Source organism: Dama dama, chromosome 1 (assembly GCF_033118175.1).
Source record: "Dama dama isolate Ldn47 chromosome 1, ASM3311817v1, whole genome shotgun sequence".
NCBI lineage: Eukaryota > Metazoa > Chordata > Mammalia > Artiodactyla > Cervidae > Dama > Dama dama.
The window spans coordinates 61,894,738-61,907,084 of NC_083681.1; the positions used below are offsets into that span (position 1 = coordinate 61,894,738).

At 50.4% G+C, this 12,347-nt stretch overlaps 1 protein-coding gene across 1 annotated transcript in view; it reads right to left on the minus strand.

The window, feature by feature from the left end:
• Positions 1-12,347, minus strand: part of WT1 (WT1 transcription factor) — a 48,386-nt gene that overhangs the window by 33,625 nt on the left and 2,414 nt on the right. Inside the window, exons 3-4 of the mRNA XM_061149333.1 lie at positions 8,150-8,272; positions 7,636-7,738 (exon numbers count right to left, since the gene is read on the minus strand). Coding sequence (XP_061005316.1) covers positions 7,636-7,738; positions 8,150-8,272 — 226 coding nt within the window. The remainder of the gene's footprint in view (positions 1-7,635; positions 7,739-8,149; positions 8,273-12,347) is intronic.

The window sequence follows — 12,347 nt, forward strand, 5'->3', positions numbered from 1 at the left end:
TTCCTAAGGAGAAAATAATTTTTTAAGTACATTTTCTTGGCCCCCAGAAAGCAAACCTTCTTAAATACAGAATCTACGCCTTATGTATGTATCTTCCTAGTGGGGGCTTGAAAATCCTCTCTACTGCACTGCTTAATAGGTAGCCACTAGTGAGACATGGCTGTTTAGAACCTGAAATATGGATAGTGCCACATGCTGAAATAAGAGTTGGGCTCTTGGGGTTAAATAGAATATTTAAAAAATTTTCTGTTTCTAATTTTTTAAATGTGGCTGCTGGTAAACTTCAAATTAAGTAGATGACTTGCATTATGTTTCCACTGAACAGGGTTCCTCTATAAGTTTTAGGACCCTGAGCAAATCTGTTCAGGTCTCTGCACCTCAGTTTTCTCATCTGTTAAATGGGAATTTTAATCTCAGTCAGTCTAACTTTACAGGGATGTTGTGAAGCTCTAATAATAACTCTTTCAAGACTACACAGATAACATATTTCACTTTTTCTAACCCATCAGATTTTGTACAGTACATTCACACATCACCAATATTCCTCATGACAACTCTGTGAGGCAGGCGTAATTATGACTGCCTTATGGTCGTCATTTATCAGAGGAGGACTGAGGCTCAGAGACTTGCCCAGTGCCGACCTGCCTGATACCCCTGGTACTCCACCCTGCCCTGCCCCTTTAATGGATTCTTGGCATTATTTGAACTCTGAGCCTTGTTCTTTCACTGCTATTTAAACAACAGTAAAAACAATACAATAATAATACAGACAGGAGTCTGGAGGTGAAAGAGAATAGAGCGCCAGGGTCCCAGGAAGACCCTCACGTCTGGATTTCAGTAGTCCTGATAATCGTTCAGCCTGCAAATCCTCGTAAGAGGAGAGAAGGTGAAAAGGGCCAAAGGAGAAGGGCTTTCAGAAAATTCCCAAGCAAAAACCAAACAAAAGACAAGAAACCAAATAGATTTTCTGAGGCTGGCCATAGAATCAGAGCCCAATTTTAACCACATCCTGCCTTCTGCTGGCCGGGGCAACTCAGCGGCTCAGTCAGTCAGCTTGGTTGGCACCGTCTTCCAACTGGAAGTCAATGACAGTAATGACAATAGCTGCTGCTGGGAAAAAACAAAATGTGAATCTGAGCTAAAAATACCGGGCCCAAGCTCTGATCTCTTCAGGCGATCGGTCAACACCCAGCTCTCATCATGAAAACCCACAGAAAGAGGCAGCACCAGTTAAGGAACATATGACCCCTGGCAAACAAAGCATCTAATTACTAAATAACCACTGTAGGTGTCGACCACCTCATTCCCAGAGATCAGATAAGCAGGTGGTTTGGCTCACAGCGACCACAGTGGTCACGTAGGCATTTCAGCTCCCCATCTAACTCTGTCTGCTCAGAAAGGAACTCTGAAATTGCCGGCTGCCAAAATATATTCCAAAAGTCATGGTGCCTTTTATATTTTCTTTTAAGTAGATCTTGAAATTTTTAAAAAAAGTCACTGTTTTCCTATGTAAGAAATGTTTGAAGTTGGAAGCAAGGGAGAGAGGAAAGAAACTTCTATAACTGGGATTAATGCAAGTTGGAGTAAAATAAAAGGAAGTCAGTCCTAGCAAGAAGGGGAACTTAAAAGGAAATCAGTAGTAGATCATATAGAGTTTGTTTTGGCCTGGACTGCAGGATTACTGAGTTCTCGACCTCTGCACAAAAAGAAAGGAAGAGAAAAGCTCTCTGCTGTTATCTGGACCAGAACTCCCTCACTCTTCAAATGCATGTGTAATTCAAGCACATTTTCATCTTTAAGTGTGTTTAAGTATATTCAGAAGAATGAGGTAGAAAAATCCTTGTTACCACTGGAATGGGACTGCCAAAGACTGTTTAAGACCGGAGTTGCCTCTGCCAGATGGTTGTTGTTGTTTAGTCACTGAGTCGTGTCCAACTCTTTGTGACCCCTCGGGCTGCAGCCCACCAGACTCCTCTGTCGATGGGATTTCCCAGACAAGAGTACTGGAGTGGGTTGCCATTTCCTTTTCCAGGGGATCTTCCTGATCCAGGGATCAAACTCACATCTCCTACCCTGCAGGCGGGTTCTTTACAACTGAGCCACCAAGGAAGCCCCCTGCCAGATGGTTATCAGCTGGCAAACCAGCATCTTGGTGGAAGAAAAGTCTTTCCCGGGGTGAAAAAAAAAAAATTCCCAATAAGAAAAAGGCACATGTAAGTGGCATCTGTGCTCAGAATTCATGTTGCCAGAGTTTTCTGTAATAGCTTTGCCCCACACTTCTACCTGATAACCAAAGCCCATGCACCGAGGCTGCAGCCAAATTTCCACGCAGACCTTTTCCTGCGTTCTTTCCTCCGAGGCGCCATGGAGGCGGCCTGTTCAATAATTTCTGCCCAGCAGGCCATGGTGAAAAATCATTTTACAGTCAATCTCTTGGTATTGTCATTTCTCTGTGGCTCACCAGTGAACCAAAGAAAAACCCACCAGGGCTTTAACTTCTATTCATAAACACTTGATCAGCACAAAAGTTGCAGGAATATTTGAAACTAGGTTTTTCCTGCTCCCTGGAGACAAGTTCAAGTCAAGCCTTTCTTTGATAACACTGCCCACCACCCTGGAAACCATTCCAGACTTTCTGCCTTCATGTCTACCTATATGGGAAATAAGTATTGTCTTCAGTGAAGCTTGGACAGCATATCAAGTATTTGTAGACGTACATGTAAAAAGAGACATTATTAATTATGATTTTATTTCTTCAGGTGAGAGCTCTTCTCTGATTTAATTCTACACTGAAGGCCAACCTAAATAGCAGATCATGTACTTCCCACTGACTGAATTCCCCAGAAGCTCTATAAGCTGCTAGAAGCTTTTCTCACATGAAAGACAATTTGTTCATCCCTGGTGAATCATCACCATTCAATCAAAAATATTCAAATCAGCAACTACTGCTTCTGCATTTGAAGTTTTACCTGACAAGGGGCCAAAGGAAATAAGCATTCTCGTTTAAATTGGTAGCACAGTTACTAAAAATCGATACGCAAATCTAGTAAAAGAACAAAATGAAAAGGAAACTATCATGTCTAAAAAGATTAGTGCGTGTGGGAATATTTTTCAGGCCCAGAACTCCTTTTCAAAGTAGCTGTGAGAATCAACCCATGAAATGGGCATGGTCAAGGACTGCTGGCTTTAAGGGGCTCCACAAGCAGCGGGAACGAGAGGACTTGTAGAAGAGGATGCAAGGGAAGTGAGTGGGGAAAGCCCTGCTCGCTGCCTGTTGTAGGTCAACATCAGGGGAAAACTGTGCTTCGTGGGGTTGGACTTCACTACTTCTGCCCCTCATAAGAGCATGGAGGTGCCACCTTCCCTGAGGCCTTGCTCTGGGCAAGCATAGATCAGGGTGGCCCTGGAAGCTGTTGCTCCCCCTGGGACTAGATGGATGAAGAGAAAGGTCTCTGCCCTTTCAGCCTGTTTCTTTAGGAACCTGGACTGAACTTCAGTAGTTCTCACTACTGGTAAAGGCAAAGCTGGAGGAGTCTGGAGTTTGAAAGACGGAGGCTTTGTAAGTTAAAGACTTTTTGGAGTGAAAGCTCAAGTTAGCTCTTAGAATACTCACTGATGAAAATACTGCCTCTGATCCACAGAGCGATTTTGATTGAAAACTATGGGTAAAACGAAAGGATAATGGGGTTTCTTTCACAGATGTGAGGAATAAAGACCTTCCTCGAGCAAGACCTAGAGCAGACAGCACCTTTGGAAAGGAAACGGCCCTTAAGCATCAGGACAGGCAGCTGGGGGCAGGGAGAGAGAATGGATGCCAGAGCCTCACACCTGTTCTGTCCCATATTGTGTCTCACCAAGCAAATTCACCTCCAAGGGCCTCAGTTTCCTCCCCTGCAAAATGGGGGTGATAACCTACTGCCTATCTCAAAGAGTTTCAGATTAAATGTAAGATTAAATGCTTAGAATGGTTTCGGGAGGTAATAAGCTTATGTAAGCATTTGCTCTTATCAATTATTAACAACAGTGCTATATAAGGGGAATACTTCAGGTGGAGGACAGTGAGTGACCTGGAATCCCTTTCGGCTTTAAAGACAGACACTGAGAATCCAATCCAAGTTCTGATTCTCATTGCTAGGTAACTTGAGCAAGTTACTTTGAGTCTCTGAATCTATCTCTTCTTCAGCAGAGTGGGGATTGGAGTACCGACCTCAAAGGTAATCAGAAGAATTAAATGACTCAGTTGAGCGAAGCATGTAGCACACTATGCCACAGCATAAAATATGCAAATAAAGCCCAGTGATTATGTAATCAGGGCTCGAGCTTTCACCCAGCTATGATCGCTGGGCTCCAGAAGGGCTGAAATCTGGCTCCAGAACCCTTAGTGACCTTCAGAATAAACTCTGCCCACCCGCAATATGTGGGGTGAGGGGGGCAGAGAAGGATGGAGAAAACCATCTCTTGACACTTTCCATAAGTAGACTGGGGTCATTTTTTATTCACTACTCATCACATCTGTATACAGCTGTACCTCCTCAGATCTGTTACCTGAAAGACAGGAGTCACTTTACAGTTCTCTCCTAATAGAGAATTTTGAGAATTTTCTCAAAGCAAATTCACATTGTGCAGTGCTTATTTAATGTCAGTGTATATACCAAATACACTAACCCCAGACTAAATCCAAGACTGGGGAGACAGAAGCAGCTTTGGAAGGGCAGGGCAAAGAGTCCTGGCAGGCTGTCTTAGCAAGTGCAACAAGGCAAACAAAATACAAATTCAAAAAATACAAGCAAGCCTTTCCCAGGAGGTCCCAATTTTAGACAGAAAAGGGAACAGAGCCAGGGACCAGCAGAAGAACCACTGAATATCTAAGTGATTAAAGTTTAGTTGTATTTCCTATGTTTTTCAAAAACTGTGTTCGCAAAAGCATTTAAATAATCTTTCAAACTTTTTTTAGAAATAGGAAAGAAGGAAATGACACAACAGTAGTAATGGGGATGCACATATCCTAAAACATCCCTACACCTGTACATCCATCATTACTGCAGGGGAAGTATCTGATTTTTGAAAGGTGATTAGGAGTGTTGTGAATTTAGGATGAATGGAGCTTCAAAGACTCAGGCAGCACCAACTTCAAGGGAGCAAACTTTTCCTACAGGGGTCACAAATTTTTTTTCAGGAGATGTTATTACTTAGAAATTTTTCTATAACAAGAGAAAATGGTATTTTTATGACATTCATACAAAAGTGAGCAAAGAAGTTCCAATTATGTAGAAAGAAGAAAGGGATAAGCAAATAACTCTGAAAGATGAACCTGACAAAAGTGCTTTACACAGCAGCCAGTTAGAAGATGGATTAGAAAATGTGAAATTTTTATGTATAAAATGCAATCCAAGTGAATTTTCCTACTTTCATAGCAACCACAAATTCAGCCGTAAGTCAAAATCCACCACAGGGACTCAGTTTGGAGAATTGCTGTTAAGCCAGAGGTTGTGATCACTTTATCCCTGACTCCTTTCTAGGCTGTTCAGTCCCTTCTTAGAGACCCACAGGGTGAACTTAGGCTTGGAAGAGGGGGGAGTAAGAAATGTGGGTAGCTGTGTCACTACTGAACCAGACTCCAAAGCCCCCAAGTCCTCAACCTCCAAGGAGGTATCCCAGCCCATTTAAACAGCACCCATTCCAGCATCAAGGTCTTCCTCTCTGCGTGGGGTGAGGCACCAACCAGGAGCCAAGGAGGAAGGACTGGGCCAAGGTCATCCCACCAGGAACCATTCCAAAGCCCGCTCCACCCCAAGGCTAGAATAAGAGCAATGCCAATCTGGAAACAGGCAGAAGCAGCTCCTTACAAAAGATGGCAATGATCCCACCATCTCAGTTTTGCTTGGGGAGGTGTTTCACAACAGAAATTTCAGATTCTGCACCCATTCCAGTGAGCTGAACCATGGCTGCCAGGAGCAGATCCCTGGGCCTGCTGTACCAAGAACAGAACTGTTTCTACCAGCTAGAGAGGGAGACTGGAGGGTGAGAAGGTGTGATCATTCAGTCTCTACCTGGGCAAGTATTAGTAGCTCAGTCGTGTCCTGATTATTTGCGACCCAATGGACTGTAACCCACAAGACTCCTCTGTCCCTGGGATTCTCCAGGAAAGAATAGTGGAGTGGATTGTCATGCCCTTCTCCAGGAGATTTTCCTGAACCTGGGCAAACTGCATGCTTTTTTTTTTCCCCCTGCCCTCTCTCTCTTAAAAAAAAAAAAAAAAAATCTAGTGGAGGTGGGGCATAAAGAAAGAAAAAATAAATAAATAACAAAACGTGATCATGAATCCAAGATCAGATTAGATATGCCGGATTTCCCCAGTCAAAAGGAAAGGTTTCCGAAGTCTGTGTACTCCAGGCCTAGAGAAGTAGGTGGGCTGGACTCTGTCCCTCCCCAGGATGGGAGAATCAGACCAGTGTCCTAGGCTCGGCTTCCTAAACACTCCGGGGCGTTGGGGTTGGGATGAGCCGCTGCGAGCTCGGAAACGAAGACCCCTTCCCCTCCTCCACCTGTGGGACTGGAGGGCCCCCAGGCTCGGCCATTCCTTCCACCAATCTCCCAGGGCAGGCGCTTTTCCTTCCTTCATTACCTCACTACCTCCTTCCCTTGACGTCAGCCCCGGGTCTTCCAACGGAGGGGGGGAAGATGGAGATGAGTCTGGGGCAGTCGGTATCAGGATCCCCGCAGCACCGGGTCGGGGGTAGGGGTGGAAGATGAGGTAATGCACGCCCAATCCCCGGCCTCAAAAGGCCGCGAGCGGCCACTTCCCTCCCGGCTCCAGCGGGTGTAGTTACTAGGCAACCCTATCGGCGACGCGGGATGCCGGCCAAGTTCACCCAAAGTTGAAGAATAAATTTGGGGGAAGAGAAGGTGGAGGGTGGAGCAAGCGCCGAGGAGGCACGAGGGGCAGGAAAAGAGCCTGGAGGGAGAAGCCGGTTTTCCGCCTCCCGGGAACAGGAAGAAGGGCGGGCGCGGACTGGAGCTGTCTCTCCGGAGGCACCGCAGCCGCCGGCCTGCAATCCCGCACCCAGTCCGGGGCAGCGGGGCGCTGGGGAAGACGCCCCCAGGGCGCTGCTGCACCCGAGACCCTGGGGGACTGGGGTGGGGAGAAGGGGGTGGCCCGAATATACGCGCCCTCGAACTGGTCTCAGAGAAGGCTGGCGAGTGTGTCCAGCGCGCGAGGAGGGGCCTGGGAAAGGGAGACAAACTGGGTGACTGGGTGGAAGTGGACCCCGTGTTTAATCCTTGATCCCGAGGAGGCTGAAGTCCTCCTAGCAAAGAGCCCTTACCCGCCCCCCCCCCCCCAAAAAAAAAAAAAAAAAATCCTCAAAGTTCCGCTCTTCAGCTGCAAACAGTAACCGCCCTCATTGATATTCAAAGTAAGACAACCGGGAGACCGGGAAACCTACGTCGTTCAGACAGGAGCCGAGAGATGGGCTTTAATTTGCTTCAAGGAGCCCAGTGGGTTCGAGGCGCCCGTGGCCTCCAGGACTCGCAGGCGGGGCCGCCCGGCGGCGGACACTCCAGGGCCCGCCAGCTCGAGCACCCCCCACCCCGGGGGTCGCGGGGACCCAGACCCGGTGCGGAGCGCCCTCCTACCTGCTGTAGGGCGTCCTCAGCAGCAGGGCCTGGCTGCCGGTGCAGCTGTCGGTGGGCGTGTGGCAGCCGTAGACTGGGGGCGGCACGGAGTACTGCTGCTCCCCTGCACAGAGCCGGGAGAGCCGGGTGAGCGCGCGCTGAGGGCTGGGGTGTGGGGCCGCGGGCGGGGGCTGGGCCCCCAGGCTGTGCAGGGCGCACGGGGGCCTGGATGCCCGGGCCGTGCCGAGAGACGGGCGTCCAGATCACAGCGAGCTAAGCTCCCTTTACCTTCTTGTAAGCAGTCACCGCACAGAACACCGAAAAGACCCTCTGGACATTCGCAGTCCCGTCGGAGTAGAGCTAACATACTTGGGGTTGGGGGAAAACAATCTTTTCTTTTGCGATTAGGCTATTTCTAAAATTCTTCTAGCTGTCCTCTTCTCCCTTCCCCAATTTGCTGTGGGTTGGAAATTCCTGGGGAGGCGGGGGCGGCATGGAAGGAGGGGAGAAGGCCCCCACCCCCACCCCGGCTTACCCAGCGAGCCCTGCTGGCCCATGGGGTCCTCGTGCTTGAAGGAGTGGTTGGGGAACTGCGCCGCGTGGTGCGAGGGCGTGTGACCGTAGCTGGGCGTCCCGTCGAAGGTTACCGTGCTGTATCCTGCGGGCGAGGCCGAGAGAGAAACAGCGTCAGCGGGGAGTCAGGGACCCCGTGAACCAGAAACCCGGCGAGGAGCGCCCAGTCCCGCATTCGGATCCCGCGCCAATCAGCCCCCAGGGAAGCCGGGCCCAGTGTGACCTCGGGACAGACTCCCCGCCCCTTTCCCGAGTAAAACCCAGAGCCCTCCAGAGTTTCCCAATTTATTTACGCCCTTGTCTTTCACGGCGTCCGTGGCTTCTGCACCGAACCTCGCCAGTTTGAAAACTTTCAGCCGCTCGGCGGAGAAAGTCGTTCTCCCCCCAAAACAAAACAGCGCGGTTCTCGCGCAGGGGCAGCGGCGGGCGACCGAAATGAATCTGCTCGGCTGACCCGGGGCTGACTCGGAGCCGTAAATCAGAGGCCCGCGCACCAACTTTCATTAATTACTCGGGGCCAGTTAAACGGCCTGGGCTTTAAATGGGGGAGAGTAATTACTGAGTAATGTTATCTGTCTGAGGCTGCGCGACCCGACACCACTGACACCCAAAGCCCTCGGGAAAGCTGGTGAGGAGAATAAAAGGAAGGGGCCTTTCAAGTTGGGCCCACGGGCCTCGACCCTGCGCCTTACTCCGTCCTTCCTCGGATCAGCCCTGCGGATCGGACTGTGACCATCACTGCAGGGGCCGACTTCCTTGCGTCCCGGGCCGGGAAACCTGTTTGTTTCAGAGTGTGCCTGAGAGTGTACCTCCCTTTCCCTACACGGTACGCACGAGGATCAATGCCTCAGTTTCCCTACCGGGAAACCGAAGGCAATGTCGCGGCCTTCTTCCCCAGCTCTCCGACGGGGGGGCGGGGGGGGGGGGGGTGGAGACACGTGTTGGTGGTTGAAAAAACGTAGTCTCCTTCTGTGATTACTGTCACCAAAGTACTTGAAACATTTACCCCACTGGCTTCTGCAAAACTGTAGCTGCCTCTGGGGAAAAAGCATCCTCCAGCTAAGATAAAGATCAGTTCTGAGTCCTGAACCCACTGATCGAGTCCCTTCCTGTGCGCAGGCTCCGTAGTCTCTGAACTGAGGTCCTGGTCAAGTGAGGAATCATATTAGTCCAGAAGCTCACAACGGCTCCCTGCAGGGCCACTGGGCTGAACCCAGTCCCCCTACCCCGCCCTCGCTGGGCCCCGCCTCTTGCACTGAGCTGAGCCTCCAACCACCCCCCCCCCCTCAATTCTTGGGAGTGGGGTGAGTCAAACAACCCCCATTCTCCAACTCTTGCCCCAGGCATAATCAGGGCTCTACAACAAACGTCCCTGAAGACTTAGATTGAACAGTGAGAGGTAATACCCACGTCTTTTAAAAGCCCCCCCCCCAAAACAAAAACAAAAACAAAAACCAAGCTTCTACAGTCCACTTCGGGGAATGTGGTCTGTTTTGAGTGGAAGGGAGGGTTGGAGCAGGTCTTAATAAACGAATTTTACGAGTCTGTCGTACCAATTGGCGCCACAGGTTGACAACTTAAGAAGCCACCAGCTTTAGCAATTTGCATGACCCCGGAGGCCTCTATTTCTGGCCTGCTAAGTGGGCAAAGATAACCGCCGGCCCGCTAGCTGTCAGGGTGAGCACGCTGGCGCTTCCAGGCACTTCCTTCTGGGAACGGAGGCCGCGCTGTGTTTGAGGCCTACCAATCCGCTGACAAGCGAAATTTGGCTCGGAGCGCCCAGTTTTGCAAGGGGGAGGCCGAATTTTCAAAGAACTGTTTTTTAAATAAAGAGGAGAAACAGGAGCGACAAAAAAAGTCGTCTCTAGACGGAGCCTTCTCCATTCCTGAGCCGGCGACCGGAGCATCGTGCTGTCCCGGGAGGCGGCCCCGCCACCGTGGCGGGAGGCCGCTCCTGCGCGGATCGCCTCGACTCCGCGCCCCACGAGGCTCCCAAGGCCCCCCCTCCCTGGAGAGAGGGTGCACCTCGGTTAAAGCGCCCTCATAGAGGAGGGAAGAAGGCCCTTTAAATTAGAAGCTTATCGGATGCGGCACTGATTAGAGCGCGTGGTCCCGGGGCCTAGCACTGAGCCGAGCTCTGAGGGCGCGGAGGCGGGAGCCGGGGGAGGGACAGCTGCCGGCCAAAGGGGACAGCGTGTTCAAAGATTCCTTGTATTGTTACAGCCCTTAGAGGGAGAGGCTCCAGCGGCCAAGGTAGCGCCTTTCCCACGGTTCCTCTCGGCCGGGCAAAGCAGTGCAACCTTGACCGCGTGGAGCAGGGACACCCGCTTTGCGCTTCTCTCCCCCGCCCGCAGCGGAGGAGTCCGGGAACAGAACAGCCTGGCCGGGCCAGGCCCCCGTGGGAGCTGACGGGTGGAGGGGACAGCGGGCTCAATCAGGAAAGTGGTCCCAAGGGTTGAAAATGATGACTCCGCAGCCGAGGCACTGGCAGCGTACGGGGAAAGCTATCTCGCAACGAAATACCCTCTCCAAAGCGACCCGAAGGGGGCGCCCTTGGCACTAGGGCTGTGCTAGTGTCCGGGTGTGACACTAGGTGGTCGGGTGATAACAAGGTATCCTCCAGGGATAGGATTCTGCGCGCCAGAGAGGCTGGGGAAATCGCTCAGACTCTCAAGCAGTCTTCCTTTTCCCTTCCAAAACTTCGCACTTAGTTTGGGAATGCAAGTCCTCCCCCTTCTGACAAATCCCCCACCAGTCACACACAGACTACAGTGGGCTCGGTGCCGTCCAGCAGGGAAGAGGAAATCCATCTCAACAGGGGGGCCAAGATCCCTAGAAACGGAGGTTGAAATAGCCTAGAATGGTCTGGGTTTGAGCCCAAGTTTTGCCAGAGAGAGATCTCCTGGACACCTTCTCTCTTAGAGTCTAGATTTCCTCCAGTATCAGGCTGTGAGCGTCTTGCAAAGGCTGAGACATTCTGTCTTAACATTCAGTTTCCAGTGCCTGGCACAGAATAAGTGCTCAATAAATGTTTCCTGAATGAGTATTTAGAAGCAAGATTAGAATACCGGGTATAATATTTAAGAAATTCGAAAAAAAAAAACCAACAGAGGTATGATACCTTGGAGTGGGGGGAGATGCAAGAGTGCCAGCAATTGTCTCCTCCCCTGAGCCATTGAAGGTTGCCCTGCCTAGAGACTGGGATCCAGAATCTTGACTCCTCTCCCCTGGAACTGGCCTTGGCCAGCTGATGGGCTGTGGGGAAGGAACTCTTGCCCTTGCTTTCCCCAACTCAAGCCTCCTGCCAGGACTCCACATTCCTGGGGGAGCTGCAGGAAGCCCAGAAATCAAGAGAATAAATCTGAAATCTCAGGGCCCAATCTGGTTGCCAACACCAGGGCTGAGCCACGAGTGGCTTCTGATATCCCATCCCAGCTCCCAGCTGCCAAGTGACTCACAGAGACTGGGCAAGCATGACCCCTTATGTTTTTATCACAAGAGAAAACCTAAGCCTAAAGATAGGAACCAGCTTACAGGCTGTGGCCTCTCTACTGAGTAATTTCCCAGGATGGGGGGGGGGGGTGGGGGGGGTGGTGTTCCTTTACCTATTATTAGTCGTGGTCCCCAGCTCCCAAGTCCCTTTTCTCTTTGACATCTCAGACCTATCCTCTAGAGAGAAATTGAGATTTTTTTTCCCCTTATGTGTAGTGCGGGCTGGCTAGGAAGCCCACAGTCTCAACCTTGAGACTTGAGTTGATGGAATTCTGGGCATCAGATGACCCTGTAAAAGTTTGGACACATGGATCCAACCAAAGCCACAGAGTCCTAGTTCCAAAAACACTATAGAACCTAGAGGGACTCAAAATGATAATGGTATTTGCACACGGGGTACTTTGTCAAATGGTTTCTAAGGTGTCTTCAAATAGCACACTACCAAACAGAGACTCACTCACCTCATACACCTGCCTGCCAGTCTTGCCCTTTTAGGTCCAACCAAGTTTAGGTGGCTGCGACCTTCTGTGTTTAGAACCCGGGTTGGGGGCGGGGGTGGACTTCTGTGGCATAGAACTTCAAACCAGAGTCAGACATCAGGTTGGGCACCTGGGCTTTCTTACAAGATAGAGAAACTGAGATCTGGAGATTTACCAAAGGTAACACCA